Source organism: Telmatherina bonti (genome assembly GCF_933228915.1).
Source record: "Telmatherina bonti genome assembly, chromosome: 15".
NCBI lineage: Eukaryota > Metazoa > Chordata > Actinopteri > Atheriniformes > Telmatherinidae > Telmatherina > Telmatherina bonti.
The window spans coordinates 45,398-70,716 of NC_136613.1; the positions used below are offsets into that span (position 1 = coordinate 45,398).

A 25,319-nucleotide genomic window follows, 5' to 3' on the forward strand; every position below is an offset into this window, starting at 1 on the left:
AATTTACATTCATACAATAAATACATTCTCACAATAAATACATTCACACTGTACATAAATATTAAACTAGAGATATCAAAGGCACCTTGAGCAAAACGTTAAAAACGCCCAATATGGGGGACCAGTGGCAAACTGTCCACTATGGTAGGAGGCGTCGGGAAGCCTCACACCGGAACTGGGGTTGGGATGGTGCTTTCCACCGGGGGATGGACCGTGCTCCGCCCAACCTCTACAGAGAGAGAGGGGGGCCCCTAACCTTTCGCCCTTACCGGCCTGTGCCTCCCTTCGGTGGTGAACGCCGTCAGAGACCCCAAGCTCGGTCTTATGCATCCGTGGCATGAGGTGGACCTTCCAGGGGTGCCGCCGGTTGGGAGTTTCCACAATTTAGGAGCGGGGATTACCGCAGGAGGGAACCAACGGATCCACAGTTTGGACGGATGGTTCGCAAGATGCATTCACTCATCAAGATGGTGCATCACCTGCAAAATGTAGCTCCGAAACCGGGGAAGCCACAGCCACAGATGATTTCCCGCATGGTTGATGTATTGTCCTCCATGATCAAACCTGCATCCCCCACAGCAGGTACAGTGGATTTGATTCGAGGGAATGCTCAAAACTGGGGTTACAATACTTTGGTAATCCTGGAGGATCATTACACTGCGGGTCTTGACACCATATTACAGGACCTGAAAAAGGACTTGGTTCCAGAATGGAAACCAGCCTTTGTGGTGGCCACAAGATGGGCACATAAGAACTTGCCTAGAATGGCCCAGGGGGTAGTGGAACATGCTGAGGCCCTCATTACAGCTATGTGTGAAGAGGATGGAGTACAAGGGGAACAACAACAAGACCCAGAACCTGTATTCAATAGATCGGCAGCCACACAAGTGGTGCCACATCAAAACATCCAAGCTACACGCCAAACCCGTGACGCTCAGCAGCAGACATTAGAACAAGAACCCAGACAGGGTACGAGGTCTCAGGAGACAGCAACTACCCCGGAACAAAACGGACCAGATGGCGACTTTTCTAGCCAGTCATCTTCGGAAGGGTCCTCCTTCATACCTAGACCGAGACGTAAGAGGAGAAGACCACATACAGTACTGATCAGGGAGGAAGACAGTGATTCGGAGAGCAACTCTTCCCCAACAGCACTCACACAGGAGCGGGGGGAAGCCTCAGGGGAGTGGTTGTTGGATAGAGATATAGCTGAGGATGTGTCAGGAAGTCCCCTAACCTTTCGCCCCAACCCTAACCCCCTAACCCCCCTTCCCCTCCCTTTCTTCCTAACCCTAATCATTCCCCACACTCGCCCCCCCTCTCCACTCCCAACCCTTATCCCAACTTGCTCTCCCTCCCTGACCTCAACCACTCCCCCTCCTCTTCCCTGCCCTCTCTATCTATCCATCTCTCTCCCTACTCTCATGTTTCTGACCTACCTCATGTTCCCAGGTCACGCACGTCTATCGACCCCACCTCTCCCATTGCTCTCCCCAGACAAGAGACACACCCCTTCCCTATACAACTCAGTTTACCATCCAGACCTCTCCCCTTCATCAGCACCTTTTCTTACAGATTCACCCCTCTTTACAAGACCATCAAATCCAATTTTCAGAATTTAAAGCTCACATATCCTCCATTTCATAATCATCGGTTCATCGCAGCTTACAGAAGAAATCCCAACCTTAGGGATATCTTAATTCATTCAGCTTTCACAGATCACAGACGCATTCATCACGAATACAATCAGTTCTACACCTCACGTAAATTCATCACCAATCACCACAGTGGCAAAAGTCTCCCCATAACAGCTGCCTACACATTGCTTTCCAGGAACATAGTTTATGCCATTACCTGCACAGCCTGCAATAAACTTTACATTGGCGAAACCCAACATTCGATACTCATCCGTCTTAAACAACACCTCTATAACATTAGGGAAGGTAGACTGTCCACCCCCCTGGTAAATCACTTTCAATCTCACTCCATACAATACCTCACAATCTCTGGACTGGAATCCAATGATAGATGGACTACCAGACAGCGTAGAAGAGCAGAAAGACACTGGATTCACACATTTCTAACACTCACTCCATATGGCCTTAACATAGCCCCATAAAAAAAAAATTTTCTCTCCAGAAAGTCCCCCCCCTTCTTTTTTAAGAAGCAATTTTCCCCTTCATGGACAGTTAAAAGCATTCCTTGTCCCAACATCCTTCACGAACATTTCCTGGGGTTGGCATCGATCGCCGCGCTGATGAATCGAACTGTTCCCTGTTGCATGGCGGGCAGATGTCAACCCCATTTTGCCAATCACACTGTTGACCTGCACACACCTAATCTGGTATTCATTGTTCCCCTCGCCTTTTTTTTTTCTTCTTTTTCTTAAAAACATTCATCCTCTCCAACTCTCTGGGGCTGGCATTGCCCGCCGCACTGAGGAGTCGAACCGCTCCCACAGGTGCGGCTGGCAGATGTCGGCCCCACTTTGCCATCAACATTGTTAATTCACATACACCCAAACTGTTATTCATTGTTTCCTTCCTACCCCCCCCCCCCCCCCCCCCTTTTTTTTTTTTTTTTTTTTTTTTCTCCTCCTTTCTCTTCCAATAAACAATTCACCCTACTTTTACTCAATTTTCCCTCCCAGAACTCAACTTCTGTTCCATAAGCTGACTTCTTATTCACTGCCATCACATACCTTACAATATCTCCCAAGTCAGTAGGCCAGTGCATTGAACCATAGTCATGGTAACCCCAAACCCCAAACCCCAACCCTTCTCTATCTGTGCACCTCACCACTGACCCCTCCCTTGCAGAACCTGACCTGGACCCATCATACCCCCCAACACAACCTACCCCTATTGCCCTCACCCTTACTGGCTGTTCCCCAGCACAAGGGATCAGCCCCATTCCTCAGCAATCCACCTCCCCGCTCAAACTTCTTCCTTTTGTCAGCACCTTTTCTCACAGATTTGGGGCGGCTGTAGCTCAGGAGGAAGAGCAGTTGTCCTTCAACTGGTAAGTTGAGGGATCGATTCCAGGCTTCCCCTGAAATGCCAAAGTGTACTAGGGCAAGACACTGAACCCCAATGTGCCTATCAGGGTATGAGTGAGTGTGAATGGGTGAATGTGACAAGTAGTGTAAAGCACTTTGAGTGGTCTGTATGACTAGAAAAGCGCTATAGAAGTACAAGTCCATTTACCATTACAGATTCACAACCCTTCACAAAACTATTAAGTCCCATTTCCAGGACCTGAGACTCCAATATCCACCAGTCCAATTATAGATTCATTACAGCCTATAGGAAAAACTCAAATCTCCAAAACCCCTAACCCTTGGAAGAAATACCTAACCATTTACTTATTTATTCAATTCATTAACCCTTACCTGTTTTTTTTTTATTTTTTAACACTAACCCTAACCCATCGGAATTGATACTTATCCCTTAAAATTGTAAAGTCTATCTTTTGTATTTTATTTGGTTAATTTATTAAAAAGCTTTTATGTACATTGATTCTGATTTTGATGTTTTGTTTGACCATTATAAAAAGGAGGAAGAGAAATAGAGGCTCATTTTGAGTTTGGCTTTGGAGAATAGAGCATCTCTGGGATTTGCAGCTCAGTTTTTCTTGGTTTTATATATTTATTTATTTAGGTGTGCCACAGGCCTGAAGAAGACCGGGGCACAGCCTCTGTGCGGTTTATTAAAACATTAAAAAATTAAAATATTAAACAATTAAAAACAAAAAAAATACAAAAAAAAGAGAAAAAAAACAGAAGCACAAATATTCCTGATCACAGGAACCTTCTTTAGTTGAATTTTAATTTTGTTTTATAGATTGTTTCTTTTTTGGTAACCCTCCTTTAATTGTTTGGTAATTAAAAAAAAAGACTATCTTTTCCTTATTTAAAAACAATTTCATTTTTTGCCCCCCTTTTAAAAAAAACAAAAAAAAAAAACATTCAATTTCTTTTTTCCTTTGAAAACAATTTGGTTGGGGAATAATTTCACTTTTGTTTTCAATAATTAAAATAAATAAATAATTTGAGTTTAAAAAAAAAAAAAAGTATGGTCGGGTGGACGGTTGTCCATCATGGCAGGAAACTCCAACACAACCACCCACCCCAGTGGGACCGGAGGTACAGGGAGCCCACTCGGGGGATGGACTGTGCACCTACCTCTTCCTTTTGGAGGAGGAATCAGTCCCCTAACCCTACATCTACACCCTGCCCAGCTACTGTTCCTATCCCTAACCACTTCCTGACTAACCTTTCCTCCATCCCCAACCAGCCTCAGCCAGTCCATCTCATTCCCTATTTCTACATCCCCTCACCCTACCCCCATTCCTCTTCCTAATCTCAGCCCTTACATGTCTCCCACTACTGACCCCTTGGACTTCACTATTCACACTACATCTGCTTCACTAGACTCAGACTACCTTCCCCAGATAGATCTTTCGCTTCACATTACCTCTTCTCCACCACACTCCCTCCCCTCCTGATACCGCTGGTGTAGACATTCTCTCATTCCATAACAAACCTCCACAGCACCATAAAACTAAACTTCAACAAAATCCAGACTCGCCACCCAGCCTTACAGAATCACAAAATTATATCTGCTTACTGTAAACATAAGAACCTTCATTACATGCTCTTTTAAGGGGACTATACTCATGGTTTATTGCATGTTTTATTCTGTCTATCTTAATCTATTAATATGTCTTACAGCACTTATGGTTGATTTTTACATTGTTGCATGTTTTTACTTGGCATCTATCCAGTGCCTTTTACTATTGATTATAGCACTTCGTTTTGCTAACAAGCACTTATTTGGTCGTTTTTACTATTTTTTTTATGACTAATCGTCATTTGTTCCATGAGTTCCCCCTCCCCTCCCACCTCCTCCCCCCTGAAGAGTATATACTTACTAAAAAGAAATTTTTTTCTTTTCCCACAGACCCTACATAAAGATTGTTTACCCCAGCCTCTATGGGGGGGTCTCCAGCCTGCTGGTTCCTGGAGCAGTGGGCTTGGTCTGGGATTTGAACCACTGATCCCCAGTCTGAGTACCTGCACAGTTGGCCCTGAACTATGGTCCTGTTGACTTGTCATGTCTCTGGTCCAGCTTTATATTGATTTTTTTCTCCAATTTAATTTTTTAAAATTTATTTATTTGTTTTAAACTACTAATGTACACATATATTAAAATTTTCTGTTAAAAACATCTCCCACCCTCTAACCCTGGTTCCCCGGTTGACAGATTTTCACTCATCCACCATACCAACCCACGGATCAGTAGGCCTGTGCAAATACGTTTTAATTGAATAACCTAACCCCAACCCCTAACCTCCCGACTGGTAAATCGAGAGCTTTGCCTTCTGGCTCAGCTCCTTCTTCACCACGACAGACCGGCACAGAGTCCACATTACTGCAGACACCGCACAGATCCGTCTGTCGATCTCACGCTCCATCCTTCCTTCACTCGTGAACAAGACCCCGAGATATTTAAACTCCTCCACTTGAGGCAGGACCTGACTCCCGACCCGGAGAGGGCAATCCACCCTATTCTGGCTGAGGACCATGGTCTCAGATTTGGAGGTGCTGATTCTCATCCCAGCCGCTTCACACTCGGCCGCAAATCGCTCCAGCGAGAGCTGGAGATCATGACCAGATGAAGCCGAATGGAACCACGTCATCTGCAAAAAGCAGGGACCCAATCCTGAGGCCACCAAGCCGGATTCCCTCAACACCTCGGCTGCACCTAGAAATTCTGTCCATATAAGTTATGAACAGAATTGGTGCTAAAGAGCAGCCTTGGCGGAATCCAACCCTCACCGGAAAGGAATCCGACTTACTAACGGCAATGTGGACCAAGCTCTGACACCTGTCGTACAGGGACCGGACAGCTCGTACAAGGGGGTCCGGCGCCCCATACTCCCGGAGTACCCCCCACAGGAGCCCCTGGGGGACACGGTCAAACGCCTTCTCAGGTCCACAAAGCACATGTAGACTGGTTGGGCAAACTCCCATGCCCCCTCCAGGACCCCAAAGAGGGTATAGAGCTGGTCCACTGTTCCGCGACCAGGACGAAAACCACACTGCTCCTCCTCAATCCGAGATTCGACTATCCGGCGGACCCTCCTCTCCAGGACCCCTGAATAGACCTTACCAGGGCACCTGAGGAGTGTGATTCCCCTGTAATTGGAACACACCCTCCGGTCCCCCTTCTTAAAAAGGGGGACCACCACCCCAGTCTGCCAATCCAGCGGTACTGCCCCCAATGTCCACGTGATGCTGCAGAGGCATGTCAGCCAGGACAGCATCCAGAGCCTTAAGGAACTCCGGGCGGATCTCATCCACCCCCGGGGCCTTGCCGCCAAGGAGCCTTTTGACCACCTCAGCGACTTCAGCCCCAGAGATAGGAGAGTCCACCCCTGAGTCCCCCAGCTCTGCTTCTTCTTCAGAAGACATGTTGGTAGGATTGAGGAGGCCTTTAAAGTATCCCCTCCACCGACCAACAACGTCCCGAGTTGTGGTTAGCAGCTCCCCATCTCCACTGTACACAGTGTTGACGGAGCTCTGCTTCCCCCTCCTGAGCCGCCGGATGGTGGACCAGAATCGCCTCAAAGCCATCTGGAAGTCTCTCCATGGCCTCGCCGAACTCCTCCCATGCCCGAGTTTTTGCCTCAATTCAATTCAATTCAACTTTATTTATATAGCGTCAAATCACGGCAATGCCATCTCAAGACGCTTTACAGACAGAGGGGAAAACATAATGAAGGCCAATTCATAATAGCCTATATAAGGAAACCAACAGATTGAGTTGAGTCCAACTCAATCTCCCATCCTGAGCAAGCACACTGGCAACAGTGGGAAGGAAAAAACTCCCTTTTAACAGGAAGGAAACCTCCGGCAGAACCCGGCTCAGGACAGGCAGCCATCTGCCTCTGCTGTGTGGGGGGAAGAGGACAGAAAGACAACAGACAACAGGAACTGCTACTCCCGGCCAGGGAGACCTGCTGAGACAGGAGACATACATGTTAATGATGCAACACTGTTATGGGGGGGATAAAAGAGAGAGATAAAGAGAAAAAGAAAGAAGCTCAGGACTTATCAAAAAGATAAGTCTTCAGCCTAGTCTTAAAGGTGGGGAGGGTGTCTGCTTCCCTAACACTAACTGGGAGCTTATTCCATAAGAGAGGGGCCTGATAACCAAAGGCTCTGCCTCCTGCTCGGCTCTTTGAGACTCTAGGAACCACAAGTAAGCCTGCAGTCTGGGAACGAAGTACTCTGCTTGGTATATAAGGAACAATGAGGTCTTTGATATATAGTGGTGCCTGGTTGTGGAGGGCTTTATATGTAAGGAGAAGGATTTTAAATTCTATTCTAGATTCAACAGGCAGCCAATGAAGAGAGGCTAAAACTGGAGAAATATGATCTCTCCTGCTGGTTCTGGTCAGGACTCTGGCTGCAGAATTCTGGATCAGCTGAAGGCTTTTCAGGGCATATTTAGGACAGCCCAGTAATAGAGAGTTACAGTAATCTAGTCTCGAAGTAACAAAAGCGTGAACCAGTTTTTCTGCATCACTCTGAGACAGAATGTCCCTAATTTTGGCTATATTACGTAAATGAAAGAAGGCTGTTTTAGTAACCTGCTTAATATGTGGACCAAAGGACAGGTCAGGGTCAAATATTACTCCAAGGTTTCTCACTGTAGCACTGGAAGCTAAAGTAATGCCATCCAGGTTCATTACAAAACTGGAAAATTTAGCTCTGAGTTTTTCAGATCCAACGAGAATGACTTCAGTCTTATCTGAGTTTAAGAGGAGAAAATTTCTAGACATCCAAGTCTTTATGTCTATGAGACAATTTTGTAGCCTATCAGGCTGATTTGTTTCATCTGGTTTAAAGGATAAGTATATCTGAGTATCATCTGCATAACAATGAAAGTTTATTCCATGCCGTCTAATAATTTTGCCTAAAGGGAGTATATATAGCGTGAAGAGTATTGGTCCACGTATAGAACCTTGAGGAACTCCATGACTTACTGTAGTTTGGGAGGAGGACTTGTCATTTACATGAACGAATTGAAGTCTATCAGATAAATATGAGTTAAACCAGCTTAACGCTGTACCTGTAATTCCAATCACCTGTTCTAGTCTTTGTAACAGATTATGACCGACTGTATCAAATGCAGCACTAAGATCAAGCAAGATAAGTACGGACACAAGTCCTTTGTCTGAGGCCATAAGAAGGTCAATGCTGTCTCAGTGCTATGATGAGCACTAAATCCTGACTGAAACTCCTCGCATAAATTATTTCTGCTCAGGTGGGCATGTAGCTGAGCTGAAACTATTTTCTCCAGAATTTTGGACATAAACGGGAGGTTAGATATAGGTCTATAATTTGCTATCACCTCTGGATCCAGAGATTGCTTTGTAAGTAAAGGCTTGATTACAGCAGTTTTAAATGATTGTGGTACATATCCTGTCACTAAAGACATATTGATAAGACTTAGTAGTGATGTATGAATTAAAGGGAAAATGTCCTTAAAGAGGCTCGTTGGGAGAGGGTCTAAGATACAGGTGGATGGTTTAGATGAAGCTATTATTTTAGTTAATTCAGAGGGTTGGACAGGACAGAAACTATTTAGACACAAGTCAGATCCTGGTTCTAAGGATGCTTCGGAGACCACAACAGGCTCAACATTATAGGTAGAAGGAAGAGTATTGTGAATTTGATCTCTAATAGTGTCAATTTTATTCCTGAAAAAATACATGAAATCATCACAGCTAAGTGAGAAAGGAATACATGGCTCCTCAGCGCTCCGGCTCCTAGTAAGCCTGGCTACAGTGCTGAAAAGAAACCGAGGGTTGTTTTTGTTTTCCTCTATCAATGATGAATAATAAGCTGTTCTTGCCGTACGTAAGGCTTTTTTGTATACGATTAAACTTTCTTTCCAGGTTAAGCGAGACTCCTCTAGTCCTGATGAACGCCATCTGTTTTCCAAATGCCTTGATGCCTGTTTTAGAGCTCAAAGCTGGGAATTAAACCAGGGAGCCTTCATAATCTTACCTAATTTCTTCTTCTTTAGGGGAGCAACATTATCCAAGGTTGTACGCATTGAAGCTGTTATAGTATCAGCATGTTGATCAATCTGAGCAGGAGTAAGGCTTAAAGGGGGACTCTCAGTCATGCTAACACATGGTAGATGTGAAAAAATTGATTCAATTGATTGTTTAAATTTTGTAATATTATTGTCTGATAAACATCTACTATAGTAGAATTTATTTTTGGTCAGTGAGTAATCAAATAAAGTGAATTCAAAGGTTAATAAGAAGTGATCGGACAAGACAGGGTTTTGAGGAAATACTTTGAGCTTATCAGTCTCAATACCATATGTTAGAACAAGATCAAGAGTATGACCATGAGAGTGAGTGGCTCCATTGACATTTTGTGAAAACCCAATGGAGTTTAGAATAGAGCTAAAGGAAATGTTTAAACTATCATTTTCATCGTCAACATGAATATTAAAATCACCTAGTACAATGACCTTATCAGTAGTCAGCACTAACTCAGACAAGAGATCAGAGAATTCGGTCAGAAACTCGGAGTAAGGTCCAGGTGGGCGATACACTAATGCTAAAAGGAGCGGTTTCTCTGAATTCCATTTTGGATGAGATAAATTTAATGTCAGGAATTCAAAGGATTTATAGTTAGTTTTGTGCTTAGGATTAATTAAAAATTCTGACTTAAAGATAGCTGCAACACCTCCTCCTCTGCCTGTAGTTCTAGGAATGTGAAAGTTTAAATAGTTAGCTGGCGTAGCTTCATTAATACTAACATAATCCTCTTGCTGTAACCAGGTTTCCGTAAGACAGAATAAATCAATGTGGTGATCACCTATCAAGTCATTGACTAATAAAGACTTATTTGGGAGGGATCTGATATTCAGTAGGCCACAGTTTATTGTATTATTTTCAGATTTTATTAGATCCATTGTTTTTATTTTTATGAGGTTTTCACGATTAACCCCAGAAGTGTTTTTGTGTTTAATTCTTACTGCTGCGAAGTTGTATAAGGTCGGAATGGGGTTTTGGGTGGGCGGCGGCAGGTGGGAAGCTGCAGAAAAGTGTGTAGGACTACAAGTCTGCCTCCTGGTCCCAACCCTGAGTTGTCAATTTAGCTGACTAATAAAAGAGTCCATATTGCTAGATAAGAGAGCGGCTCCATCCAACGTGGGATGGATGCCATCTCTCCTAATAAGACCAGGCTTTCCCCAAAAAGCGCTCCAATTATCTATAAAACCCACGCTGTTATCGGGACACCACCTAGACAACCAGCGGTTGAAGGATGACATGCGGCTAAACATGTCATTGCTGATTAAATTTGGCAAGGGACCAGAGAAAACTACGGAGTCTGACATGCTCTTGGCAAAGTTACACACCGAAGCAACATTAATTTTAGTGACCTCCGATTGGCGTAACCGGGTGTCGTTACCGCCGACGTGAATTACAATCTTACGGTATTTACGTTTAGCCTTAGCCAGCAGTTTCAAATACGATTCGACGTGGCCCGCTCTGGTCCCAGGAATGCATTTGACTATGGTCCCCGGTGTCTCTAGAGCCACGTTTCTGACTATGGAACTACCTATAATCAGGGTTTCTGCCTCAGCGGGTGTGTCGCCGAGCGGGGAAATCTGTTAGAAACGTCAACAGGTCGGTGGTGGCCAGTGGGTTTTGGTTTGGGGCTACGCTTCCGCCTGACCGTCGTCCAGCCCGCCTCGGCTCCCGGCTGCGCGGGAACTGCTGAGGGACGGCTAGGTGGGCTAGCTGCCCTGGCTGGTAGCTCCGCACTGGCTAATGGGGGCTTGCTGACTAACTGCTTCCCTAACTGAGTGCAGAGCTGGGCTTCTAACTCACAGAGCCTCGCCTCCAAGGCTGCCACGCTGCTACACTTAATACACCTACCGTTATCACTAAAGGAGGCGGAGGAGTAGCTAAACATCAGACACACCGAGCAAGAAAAGGCAGGGGACCGGGGTGTGGGAAGAGAGCTAGCAGCCATGCTAAAACTGAGTGCTTGAGCTGTTTAAGTCAGTAAACAGAAAGCCAAAGATCCCAAAAATAAATGCAATATATAGAACACTGGTTTGGGAAGATATTGTGCGCTAAAGTGAGTGGTTGGTTAACAATAGATAGAAGTTAGAAATAAGTTAAAGGAGCCAACGGCTCGTAGCAATCCGCAGTGACACACGCTAGGGAAACAGGAAATGACACAATACGTTACCGCAACATCAGCACGTCCAGCAACCCAAACCCAATGTTGCCGAAGCCGCATGCTGCTTAGCCTGTCTGTACCCATCAGCTGCCTCCAGAATCCCACAGGCCAAGAAGGCCCAATAGGACTCCTTCAGCTTGACGGCATCCCTCACTGCTGTGATCACCAACGAGTCCTGGATTACCGCCACGACAGGCACAAACGACCTTACAGCCACAGCTCTATTGCTCCGGCTGGCCGCCTCAGCAATAGAGACCCGGAACACAGTCCATTTGGACTCAATGTCCCCCGCCTCACCCGGGACATGGTTGAAGCTCTGCTGAAGGTGGGAGTTGAAGCTCGCTCTGACGGGGGACTCAGCCAGACGTTCCCAGCAGACCCTCACAACACGTTTGGGCCTGCCAGATCCGACCGGCTTCCTCCCCCACCATCTGAGCCAATTCACCACCAGGTGGTGATCAGTTGAAGCTCCGCCCCCCTCTTCACCTGAATGTCCAAGGCATGTGGCCGCAGGTCCGACGATACGACTTCAAAATCGATCATCGAACTGCGGCCCAGGGAGTCCTGATGCCAGGTGTACATATGGATACTCTTATGTTGGAACATGGTGTTTGTTATGGACAATCCATGACGAGCACAGAAGTCCAATAACAAAACACCATTTGGGTTCGGGGGGGGGGGGGGGGGGGGGGTGGAGACCATGCCTCCCAACCACTCCTCTCCAGCTGCGAGGATCTTTGGGACACACAAACCCCTCCACCACTATAAGGTGACGGCTCAGGGAGGAGCATTAAAATACATTTTGGTTAACTGTTCACTTAACAGCTTAATGTTTCTGAACAAAACCAATGCAGAACAGTCGAATCTGTGTATACATGTTTTTGCACCAGCAAGAACAATAACAACAACAAAATGCTCAGGTTAAGTCTCATGAAAGAGGCTAAATTCCTTTTTTTAGTTTCAGGAAATGAGGCTGCAGCAGTTGTGGTATTACAGACGGCTGGTGTGTAGCAACCACGTGATGAATCATACTTCCTCCAACAGTCAGCCCTTCACTCTGCGTCTCACATATGCAGATGGCGGGTACAAGGTAAGAACATTTTAAACTATTTATACTCTTTTCACTTACTGTCTTCTGTTGGATGTCTCAACAATTGAGACAGGTTGAAGCTTCCAGAAATCGAGATATGACCGATTATAAAATAAATATTTACTCTGAAAATTCAACACGGAGATTTATTCATATTCCAAATCAAATCAAGACAATTTAATGTATTTGAAAAGAAAAATAAACCTGCAAATCCAATGCTGGATCATTATAAGAGCCTCAACTCTATTATATTCATGTGAAAATATTTATGTAGGCCTCATGCATGCCTGCAACCACAGTTTCCGTTGTTTGGGTTCATTATTTTCCTGTAATGGAGTTCCGTTCTCACAATAATACTTGAGAAATACTTAAATGTTTAAGAAAGGTATTTAAAAAAAAGAAAAAACCTTCACAACGGAAAGTATCACCTCCTTGATCAGATCAGTGAATTGATTTCAGTGATCATACATACTATTTTATGTATTTTCTGTCAATTGGCTCTTGAACTTTGCTGTAAAAAAGAAAAAAAAAAACTTTAAATTTAAAAACAGGGATATTTATTTTCAGGTTACAGGAATACTTCAGTCCTGATGTCAGTATTTTGATTAAATGATTTAAAATAAATATCAGGATGCGCCATCAAACATAATTCCTTTTTTTTTTTTTTTTTTTTAACTTTTCATCACATTTTTACTTAAAAAGAAGTCTGAGTGAAATGCCCTTCAATCTGATCAGCCATCATCAAAGACAGATCCTCAACGAGTCAATTACTATATATAACTTGCAATCGTTTAAACAAAATGAATTTATGCATACTTTGGTTTGTGGGGATGAGTCAAACTATTCCTATGTGATATGAAAGAACAACCTTTCTGAAGCTTCTTTGAGCTTTCAGTGTATTCTTGAGGTGGTTTTTGACTATTGTTCATGACAATTGTAAATGTTTCACTTTTTGGAATTTTGGGAATTGTTCTACATTTTTCTCATATCTACTTTATTGCTGTAAATTACATGATTAGTCCGCTCCCAAAAAAAAATAAAAGGTACTAGTCAGTTTGAGATCCTGACTACTAATCTTCAACAGAGAAAGTCCCACTGTGATAAAATTGTTTTTTCTAGGGAATGTTTACCAAGACCAGCAGCACTGGTTATATTTCTGCAGTTTACAACTGGGGTGCAGAGTTACAGCAAAACTTTGGCTCTAATTAAAATGTCTTTTTTTGTTGGAGATTGTTTCCAAGTAAAATGTTCAAATTAAAAAAAGCTTATTTCTTTTGAAACTTTTGTTTTTCCCATGAATGGCTTTTAAAAAAAAAAAAAAAGTGTGATAAATGTGCATGTTTTTGAGCAGTTTTTAGAAGAAAAAGTGCAAGTAAGATGAAGCAATCCAAGTAGCAACAGTAGGCTAAGCATGAAAAAAAGACAATAGTCCTCACAGTGGTAAACATGTCATCGCTGATTAAATTTGGCAAGGGACCAGAGAAAACTACGGAGTCCGACATGCTCTTGGCAAAGTTACACACCGAAGCAACATTAATTTTAGTGACCTCCGATTGGCGTAACCGGGTGTCGTTACCGCCGACGTGAATTACAATCTTACAGTATTTACGTTTAGCCTTAGCCAGCAGTTTCAAATACGATTCGACGTGGCCCGCTCTGGCCCCAGGAATGCATCTGACTATGGTCCCCGGTGTCTCTAGAGCCACATTTCTGACTATGGAACTACCTATAATCAGGGTTTCTGCCTCAGCGGGTGTGTCGCCGAGCGGGGAAAATCTGTTAGAAACGTCAACAGGTCGGTGGTGGCCAGTGGGTTTTGGTTTGGGGCTACGCTTCCACCTGACCGTCGTCCAGCCCGCCTCGGCTCCCGGCTGCGCGGGAACTGCTGAGGGACCGCTAGGTGGGCTAGCTGCCCTGGCTGGTAGCTCCACACTGGCTAATTGGGGCTTGCTGACTAACTGCTTCCCTAACTGAGTGCAGAGCTGGGCTTCTAACTCACAGAGTTGCTTGTAATTCACGTCGGCGGTAACGACACCCGGTTACGCCAATCGGAGGTCACTAAAATTAATGTTGCTTCGGTGTGTAACTTTGCCAAGAGCATGTCGGACTCCGTAGTTTTCTCTGGTCCCTTGCCAAATTTAATCAGCGATGACATGTTTACCACTGTGAGGACTATTGTCTTTTTTTCATGCTTAGCCTACTGTTGCTACTTGGATTGCTTCATCTTACTTGCACTTTTTCTTCTAAAAACTGCTCAAAAACATGCAACAGTAGGCTAAGCATGAAAAAAAGACAATAGTCCTCACAGTGGTTTAAATTAAATTTCATCAAAAGATTTACATGGAACATTTAAAGCAATATAAGGTCAAAAATCTACCTCATGGTGTAGACCAGGGACATCTCTGGTCCTGGTACTGTACTGTAAATTTCCTGGTACAACACACCTGATTTGAAGGAAAAGTTTCTCCAACAAGTTTGCAAACTGCAGCAGCCTGTTAATGAGCAATTGAGAAGAGTCAGCTGAGTTTTAGCAGGGAAGCACTAAAATCTGCAGCATGATAGCTTTCCTGGACCAGGGTTGGTGACTAATGGTGTAGGCAGCATGAACCTGGATCAGAGTTATTACTGATCATTATTGGCTGGTAAGATCAGTTAATTTATACATCACATTTAATAACCAAGACAATTCAGAAGTTTAAAAAAAAAAGTGAAGCACAACAACAAACATGGGGATGGGGGGGATGCTGACCTCTACCTCAAGAGTGACCAAAAGCAACCAGAACTTTAGTGAAGGGAGGTGTGCTGAGAGAAAAGAGATGCAAGTTTATGTAAATACTGTCATTAGTTTCTATATGGAGAATAAAGATCAGAGTGATGAGAAGAAGGAAGAGCACAGTGCAACATGGAATGTCTCTGTGCAGCCCAAACAAAGTAGCATTACTAAGGAATGGAAAACTAACCCTAACTATAAACCTTTGTTATAAATGTTAGAGTCTGATCTTAAAGACAGAAAGGGGGTCTGCTTCCTGATGCTGAACTGCAATCTGGTTCGATAGAGAAGGTTCAGATAAGTGAGGCCAAACTGGGATCTGCTTCTAAAATAGAAAGGAAGAATAAAGTATATGTGGATCTTAATGTCTCCGGGAAGAGACCCAGGACATGCTGGAGGGATTATTTCTCTCGGCTGGCCTGGGAACACCTCGGGATCCCCGCGCAGCGTTGGCAAATGTGGCTGTGGAGAGGGAAGTCTGGGCTTCCCTGCTTAGGCTGCTGCCCCCGCGACCCGACCCCGGATAAGCAGCTAAAGATGATGGATGGATCTTAATTTCTAAAGTTTTCCCCAAAAAAACTATGGTTTTATGGTTGATTATTTGCAGAATAACAAATCTTCCGGTCAAACAAGTGCCACTGATTCAGCTTCCCAACACAGCAGCACCAGGAGTGCAGATGCGTATAAAGACGCCTCAGAGTTCTGGAGACCGCCTGAGTCAGTCCAAGTCCATGGTGCTGCAGGATTCTGACCTTCCTCAGAAACCAGTATGTAGACTAAAACAAAGCTACATCCCTTAACTTACTTCAAGTTTTTAACCCATGTATTTTTCAGATCTCTCGACATCGCAGAAACCAGTCTCAACACAATGTTATTGTTGCAGAAGCAGCGACGTTTGAACCACTGGTATGTGAAACAATGCATAAAATCCTGTTTATTGTTTGTGAGGCGCAAGAACCACGATTTATGATAGTTGAGCAGATCTACTCATAAATTGTTCAGTTACCTCCACATGAACTGATCAGATATTTACACCACAGTTCTGTTTGAAAACTTCATCATTCCTACTGGCTGTAGTAAACAGAATTTGATAGTTATTGTAAGTTGAATTATTTTTAAATTGGTAAATAATTGATTACATCTAGTCATGAAACAATACCTTAAACCAGGTGGTTGAAGATATTATTCTTTCACGCATCCCACAAGATATTGTCTCTTATGGACGGTAAGACTGATCACAGGATTGTTTTATGTGCATTTATCCAAACCGATCATAAACTAAACAAAATATACAAAAAGATCAAGCTTGAAAAATTGCCTTTGTCAACAATTATCAACTGGAAAAGTGATCTCAAATTATCCAAATGATCTAAAATTGAGGAACATGGTAATTTAATTGAACAGTTTAAAAGAAATTGAACATGTCAGATACTGACTATTATAATATTTATAAAGTTTTATCATCACATATTAGAGTGTGTTCAGAACAACATCAGAATCATGAATGGAAACCAGGACCATGAAGCCATTGAGGTCTGGATGCAAAGATCAGATCCCAGTTTAACCCATCTTGTTTGAAAACCCCTCCAGATTATCCAAAATAAGGTTCAGTTGTGTGTGTAGTCTCCACTGTTGGACTCCCTACAACATCTGGACTCCTGATCAGACCATCCCTCTGCCTGCAGGGGGTTGTGTTTGGGCTCTTTGGGCCCACGCTCTATCTGCCCTAGGCATCCGGTATCAAAAATTATATTAAAAAAATTAAAATACATAAGTTTTTGATTTGGCCTTTAAGTGCTCTCAGTCTGGATTGGAAGACATGCAAATGTAACCTGCTATAGTTCACTTTAGTCTGATTTAATCATAGATCTCAGTTCAGAAGAACACAATTTAAACATCTTATTCAAAAGCTAAAAACTTTAAGACTGGGGGGGGGTCATCCAAAATGATAAAAGGGAAGTGATGTGTCCATGTCCAGAAGTGGATTGTTTCTCTATCATCATCATCATCAGGTGGATACAAAGAGCGAGCACTTGAATGTAACCAAGATCTCAGAGGGGGGTAAGAAGCAGAGGAAGAACTGGACTTCAATGTGGACTGTGCTGACCTCAGACCAGCTGCTGTTTCATAAAGACAAACAAGAAGCTCCTGTGGTATGAAATTTTCATTTCAACTCTAACACAATTAGAAAGAAACACCTATTTAGCTGGAATGATAATGATCAGGTACCTAACATGACACACACACACACACACACACACACACACACAAAAAGTTTGGGATATTTGGCTTTCAGGTGAAATTTATGGAAAATGCAATATGTTCATGCTACAGTGATATAATATCATAAAAGTAAGACATTTAAGTAGAAGGATGCACTACTGATTTCCTCATCTCAAAAAATCCATTCAACACAAAAGGTAACAACAATGGTAGTTACACCACAACAAAAAATTTGAACGTCTCAATATCTGGTCATGTGCCCTTGAGCATCAATTACAGCTTGACAACGACGTCTCATGCTGTTCACAAGGCAACTTATTGCCTGCTGAGGCATGGCATCCCACTCTTCTTGAAGGGCAGCCCTCAGGTCATTGAGGTTCTGGGGTGCAGGGTCTCGAGCCTCTACACGACGGCTCAGCTGATCCCACAGGTTTTCAATGGGATTCAGGTCTGGAGAGAGTGCAGGCCGTTCCATTTGAGGTACACCAGTCTCCAACAGCCGTTCCCTGATGATGCGGCCTCGATGAGCAGGAGCATTGTCGTCCATGAAGATGAAATTAGGCCTGTGCTGTTCATGTAGGGGCACAATCACTGGATTAATGATGTTATTCAGGTAGTATGGGCTTGTCACTGTACCATTCACAAAGTGTAGGGCAGTTCTGTACCAAGTGGACACCCCTGCCCACACTGTAACACCGCCACCACCAAAAGCTGGCCTGGTGACAACAGTGGCTGATGCATAGCGCTCTCCCTGACGTCTCCAACATCGTTGCCGGCCATCATTTCTGCTCAGTGTGAATCGACTTTCATCAGAGAACAGCACTGAGGCCCACTGGTTCCTCGTCCAGCGTAAATGCTCGCTGGCCCATGCAAGACGATGATGCCTGTGCCTGGTGGTGTGGTCAGGTACCCGTGCAGGTCGTCTAGCACGCAGACCACGCTGATGGAAACGGTTTGGAATGGTCTGACGTGACACTTGGGTGCCTCTCACCTCTCTTAAACGTGCCTGGAGTTGAGTGGCATTCATCATCCGGTTTCTCAGGGCAGTGTTCACAATGTAGCGGTCATCAGCACGGGATGTGGCCAAAGGACGTCCACTTCTAGGCCTTTCTGTGACTCTTCCAGTCTCTCCATATCTCTGTTGCAACCTGCTGATGACACTCTGTGACACTCCAAGCTCAGTGGCCACTTCTGTCTGAGAACGTCCTATTTGAAGCATCGCAATGGCAAGGGACTGTTGTTCCATTGTTAGGTGTCGTCTTGGTCTCATGATGTCAAAATGTGAACAGCATGATGAGGACAACTGTTTAAACACCAGCTCTAATTGAACCAGGACATTTATTGGTCAATTCAAGGATCACACACCTGCCGTGATTTTTGCCGTTAAGCTCCTTGTTAGAGAACAGCAACTTGTGCAAAATTTATTGAAACATTTAACAGTTGGACATGTGCATTTAAAAGCTTAGAGAAGATCACATTAAGTTCACCTGTACAGGTTTGAATGCATTTTAGGCTTGTTGTGAAATTTCACCCAAAAGCTGAATATCCATAACTTTTGTGAATAGAGTATATATATATATATATATATATATATATATATATATATATATATATATATATATATATATATATATATATATATATATATATAAACTGGGTACTACCATTGGTCCACACGCAAAGACAACTTTGTAAACCTCTCTATTTCAGCATAGTTGAACGTGATCCTTCTCATTGAGGATGAATGAAGTGATTACAGGGCGTCCTGAAACTTGAGGTTGAATGAAAGAAAAATCCCAGAGTTGTTATCAGGTTCAGAAAAACTGAGCTGTGATCAGTTCCTGACTGATGTAATGACAGCTGTAGTTGACTGGACCACAGTTAACACAGACTTCCGTCGCCTTGTTTCATAGAACCTGTGATAACAAAAAAAAAAATCCTGTTTTAACTATTCTGGATTAACAGGAAGTCAGTAAAGGTGCATGTTAATATAAACAGACCTCTATATAATCACCGTGATTTAAATGTATGGGTCTAGGAAGCACATGACCTTTAACCTTATGTCTAATTTCCACTTGCTCAGAAAGCAGGAGGTAAAACAGATGTGGTCCAGCTCTGCGGGGCTGTTATCGAATGGACCAAAGAGAAATCCAGCAGGAAAAATGTCTTCCAGGTAAGAAACACAAACCATGATGGAAATATTTTCTAAAGATTATAATATATATTATGGCTCCAGTTATCAGTTTAATTCTTCCCAGATTACAACAAATACAGGAAGCGAGTACCTGGTCCAGACGGACAGCTCCTCTGCTGCCAGTCAGTGGTACAATGCCATCAGAAAGAATGTTGAGTCACAAGTAAGAAGTCACTCATGAAGCTGGAAACCTGCTTAATTAAACTTCTTTTCAAAGTCAGATTAATATTTCTGTAAATGGCTACATCACTTCTGTTCAGACTAAAGACAACAGAGGATTTCCTCTGCGGAAGTCAAACAGCACAGAGTACCTGTCCAGACACAGTTCCCTTCCTGGATATGGGTCAGCCTCCCCCAGGACCAAGCAGCCAAACCCAGTACATAGACGCTCCATCAGTAAGTGATGCTGAAGAATATTTAAACAGATTTTTATCCTAGATTATCATCAATTCACTAATTCATTTAATAAACACCAAAGTTCAATTAAGGGTCGTGAGGAGCTGGAGTCTATCTTGGCAATCATTGGGCTAGAGGCAGAGTACACCTGGATATGTCATCAGTCCATCACAGGGTCTACTCAGAGAGAACACCAGTCATGTTGTTGACTGGTGGTCCATTTTGAGTGCCCAATTAACCTAATATCCATGTCTTTGGACATAACTGTTAGTGTTTTAGTCCCTGCTGGATAGAGCTTCTTTTGTCTCCATTGTTGAGTTAGAACTCCATGCAAACAAATGTATTTCTGTAAATCTGTATCTGATGGAGAAGTAAAGTACACAAAGGAAATTTTACACATGTAATTCTCTGGATGAATGAACAGAAACTTGCAGTACAATGCAGTATGAATAAAACAGCTTAAATCCTCAAATAAATGTGACTCCAATAAGGGAATGTCTGTATTTTACAATCCCTGGAGTTTGAAGGGTTAGTACAAATGCAATTCATAAAAGTAAAAGATGGGGAATTTAGTGATGGGGTCTTAGAATCATGGCCCTCTACTGTTCTGCAGACGCAAGCAGTCTCCCTCATCTATTTAACCAACTTGCATTTGACCATGTATATCACTACTAATTTCTGAAAGTGAAATAAAATACTGAATTACAGACATTAGATACACATTTGGGTGGGAAACTACAAAGCTTAAAAACTACTGTCATAATGAGAAATCTGAAACATTACAAGTCAACACTCAGAAGAACAACAACCTACTTTGTCTAATGGACGGACACACACACACACACACACACACACACACACACACACACACACCTACCCAAACAAAGTCCATAAAAAAAAAAAAAAATTAAAAAAAAAAAAAAAAAAAAGACTATCGACAGAATGGTTACGATCAGTGGGTTTGAGGTCTGTAGAGCTGTGCTACCTCTTGAAGTTGCCAACAAACTGGAAGTTGAAGGCACCTGATTGGCTCATTGGTAAGGCACAATCTGTTCACATGAAGTCTATGAGAGTGTAGAGTGCATGAGAGGCAAGTGGTTTGTTGTACTAATGGGGACCTTTGGAGGTAGGTCAACATGTTCAAGGAGCAGGAGACAGCAGAAAATATTCATGATAAATTCAGGTGAAATGTATCTGAATTATTCCATGTTCTTGTTCTCAGATATGTTCAGCAGCTCAAAACTGAAACACAGCGCCTCAGACAGTGCTGACAAGAATGGAGTGAAGAACAGGCTAAAGAAGTTTATTATCAGACGTCCATCCATGAAGACGCTACAAGAAAAAGGCCTCATCAAAGGTCATTTACTATGACTGTCTGATTCCTAATTTATAATTCAGAGGTGTTAAATTGTTCTGACTGTTTGAATAAAGGTTGGATCAACAGCATCACTCACAGCTCAGGTTTTATACTAATTACTTTAAAATGAGTCTCAAGGTTTAAAAATGAATACCCAAATAAAATTTTATACGAAAACTGTGAACATGTAGATCCCCCCCCCAATTCATTGATTCATTCAGGTGTAAATAATTCTTATTTTCCAGAGTGACTTGCCACCTTTTGAAGGATGTTTTGTCACAACTAAAGTAGTAGAGCAGCTGCTGTGTGCAGAAGCTTGACCTCTTCCATGCAGATGAGGTTTGAGTCCTGGCCTTGGACCTTTAGCTGCATGTCATTTCTCACACCCCAAGCCGCTTTCCTTCCAAGTTTCTTTTGAATAAAGGCCACTAGAGTTGAAAAATCCTTAAACATGGTTTCGGTTTTAATCTTTCAGATCGAGTGTTTGGATGCCATTTGTTGAATCTCTGCAAACGAGAAGGAACCACAGTCCCAAAGTTCGTCCAGATATGTTTGGATGCTGTTGAGAAGCGAGGTGCGTTCAAAAGCAGTAGGTGTGGAGCCACTAACATTGGCTTGTTTCATTTGATAAACGGTTTTCCTTTTCAGGTCTGGAGGCTGATGGGATCTACAGGGTCAGTGGAAATCTGGCCACAATCCAGAAACTTCGTTTCGTTGTTGATCAAGGTGAATCATTATTTCAGCAAGATTAATGTAACATCTTCAAAGGAATCTCTTAGTGCATAAAATTAGTTAGTACACTTTGTTTACCCGCAATGTTTATCCATATTCACTTGGCCCACAGTTTTTATTTGGCTTGTCCCATCATTCAGCCTGCAGCATTCAGTCAATATGTAGTATTCACTATGAAGCATTCACTTGGCCTTCATATACAGGTTTTTATGACTTCTGCATTAAAGAAAATGTAAGATTCTGCTGTTCCTACACTGTTTTCCCTTTTAGTTGATACAAAATGCCTTTCAATTGCAAGAAGCAGCATGGCAGGGATTATGAGTACAGATTGTAATGTTTAAATTATTAAAACTTGGTTTCATTCAACAAACTATATCAACAAGCAGGAGGACACATACACTGTACAAGTCCACTTTAGTGTTCAACATCCCCCTGGTTACCATGTGTCCCAAATGTCTACTCTAGATGTAATTGCCCTCTGGCAGATGGAGGTACACAAGGTTCATATCACTACACAGATAAGTCGGAAATCCAGAGGAGATGGTTGGATTAAAGAAAAGAGAAATGACCAAGAATACAAGATGAAGGGAAAGTATTATTTCGCAGAGATTTGGCCTGTAAGGTTAAATAAGATGCTAACGTTAATAAACATATTTGTGCTAAGGGCTGAGTAATTATATATTATTAAAAGAACTAAGTACATTTGGACTCTAACCAGTGTTAGAAACTGGGTTAAATGGTTTACTGAATACCATCTGTTTCCATATGCTCCATCCTTCAGAGGAAGAGCTGGACCTAGACCACAGCCAGTGGGAGGATATTCATGTGGTCACTGGAGCCCTGAAGATGTTTTTCCGTGAGCTTCCAGAGCCTCTGTTTCCCTTCAGGTTCTTCCAGCCTTTGGTGGAGGCCATCAGTGAGTGAATTAAATTAAACACATAAAACTATCAAACTTCAGGCATAAAAGTAATGTTATTTTTCCCCAACAGGGATCAAAGAATCCAATGAGAAAATTCAGGCTGTGAAGAAGTTGTTGCAGGATCTGCCCCAACCCAACCAAGACACCATGAAGCTGCTATTCACCCACCTGCAAAGGTACACCTGCCACTATTTTAATACAATGCAGTATTTTACAGTGGATTAAAGAAAACTAGTTAAAAAAGAATTGAAAATAAGGTCCTCACTGATGTATATGATAAATAGAATGTTATCTTTAGATATTGAGGAGAGATTTAAACAAACTCAAATCATTATGAGCTGATTAAACCACTACAAAACTTCATTTGTACTGGTAGGTTTGTGGCTTTTAACAGTGGTGGAAGTAGTTTTAAATTCTTGCCAGTACTAATACCAACACCTTCATCTCTCTTTCACTTCAGCATTTTAAAATAAAAAAATCCAAACAAATAAAAACATTACAATATATTACTGTAGGCCGGTGGAGAAGACTGGTATTAATAAAATGTGAAAGATAATGATTATCTTAAACTATTTCTTTTGATCAAAACATTTAGAATACAAGCCTCATAGAACAGATCATGAGGTCTCCAGCAAACAAATCAGGGTGGAACTACCACCTATTTCTTGATGTCTGTGGACCAGTTTTGAAAACATCCCAGTGGATAATATTAAAACCACTGATCCCCATAGTGTAACGAAGGACTCCTCGAGACAGAAAATATACAAGTTTGTTCACCAACAGGTAAATAATGATGATCTCACCAACCTGATGGTGAAGCTTTGTAAAGGGGTGATCCAAGAGACAGGGATCAAAACCAGGAAGTCAAACCACGGAGAATCCAGACATAGGCAGCGGTCAAAGGCAGGGGTCAAAACCAGGGAATCAATCCAAAAATTATCTTCTGGGTTTGTTGAGTGAGTCGGGACCCGGAAAGGGACAGAGGGAAATGGCTGCGAGCAGTTACAAGGTCCAACAATGAATGGCTGGAGAGCTGGTGTTTATATGGCTGGAGGATTGAATGGATGACAGGTGAGACTGATCAGCAATCAGGAGACTGACTGCAAGGGAAGCTGGCCGGAGTGGGTGTGTCCGTGCGGTTGTAACACATAGCAACTATTGTTTTCAGAAGAAGCTGCACATGTACAGCAGTGAAATCTGAGCAATTGTTTGTCATTAAAATGATATTTTAAAAAAAAACAAAACATGAAACACAGCTTCTTATACTCCTACTGACTTCATTTTGAAACAAACAGACATAAAACGTATGGTTCATGTTCTAAAGGCTTGATGCATAGGAGCCCAGCAGACTCAAAGAGGAGAGGTGGTGGGGCAACAGAGCAAGAGTCTGGAGGAAAAGAGGAATATGTCCTGCTATAGGTCCGTCCACCCTGGACTAAAACACATTTGACAGTTCTAAAACAATTCAAGGGTTAGAATTAATTTTTAATAAAGCAGTTTGCTGAGTATCTCTTGAGATCCAGATTGCAGTTGTTACTGGTTCTGAGCCACCCTCCCATCTTTCTGCTACTGCGTATCACCAATGAATCTTTAAGTGGTATGCAGTATTCATTACTTTCCCCCCTGAATCCCTCCTTTTTAACTTATATTAATCATATTTCAAAGATAAATGAAAAATTAAAGTTTCTGACTGAAAGTCATAATAACCATGACAAACCTTAAGTTTATCATGTTTCCTCTGACTTTGTTCCTCCTGCTGCTTACAGAGTTCTGGCCTTTTCCAAGAAGAACCTGATGTCCACTCAGGGTATTGGTATTGTATTTGGCCCCACACTGATGTGGCCTGAGCTGGATGCAGGAAACATGGCGGTGAACATGGTGTACCAGAACCAGATAGTGGAGTTCATCCTCATTGAGAGCCAGCAGATCTTCAACATGGTCAGGAAATAACATGGTTGGACTCATTTACTCATCTTAAAACCACCAAAGTTATTCTGTTATTTCATTGCAGCTGAGGTTTTTCTTTAAGGCTGTGATTTTAAATAAATGCTTTTGTCTAAATAAGTCCAAGTTCAACAATCTTTATTATCCCCTAGGGACAATTAGCATTGCACCCAGTAACAACAAAAAGACAAAAAACATATCACAACCAACCGTTTAACAACATAGGCACTATTAATTTTCTTTAGTCCTGCACCACAGCAGCAGTATCTAGGTATGTAGCTAGTCACGTAGTGTGTGATCAGGCTCTAACAGGATCAGTCTCTCTCCTCTCAGACCTTCCTTTGTGCAGTTCTGTGAGGTTATTCAAGGCTTTGCCAACTATTTTGCTGACAATCCGCCACAGTTTATTT

General features: G+C 42.6%; 1 protein-coding gene across 1 annotated transcript; it reads left to right on the forward strand.

Moving 5' to 3' along the window:
- Positions 1–449: 449 nt before the first annotated feature.
- On the forward strand, positions 450–24,915 carry arhgap15 (Rho GTPase activating protein 15; the record flags this gene model as incomplete). The annotated part of the gene is made up of 13 exons (XM_079254278.1): positions 450–1,219; positions 15,752–15,911; positions 15,979–16,050; positions 17,157–17,297; positions 19,451–19,540; positions 19,626–19,724; positions 19,822–19,957; positions 21,180–21,314; positions 21,790–21,888; positions 21,963–22,040; positions 22,828–22,962; positions 23,036–23,141; positions 24,732–24,915. The coding sequence occupies 13 exons, from the start codon at positions 450–452 to the stop codon at positions 24,913–24,915; spliced, it is 2,205 nt and encodes a 734-aa protein (XP_079110404.1).
- Positions 24,916–25,319: the final 404 nt, after the last annotated feature.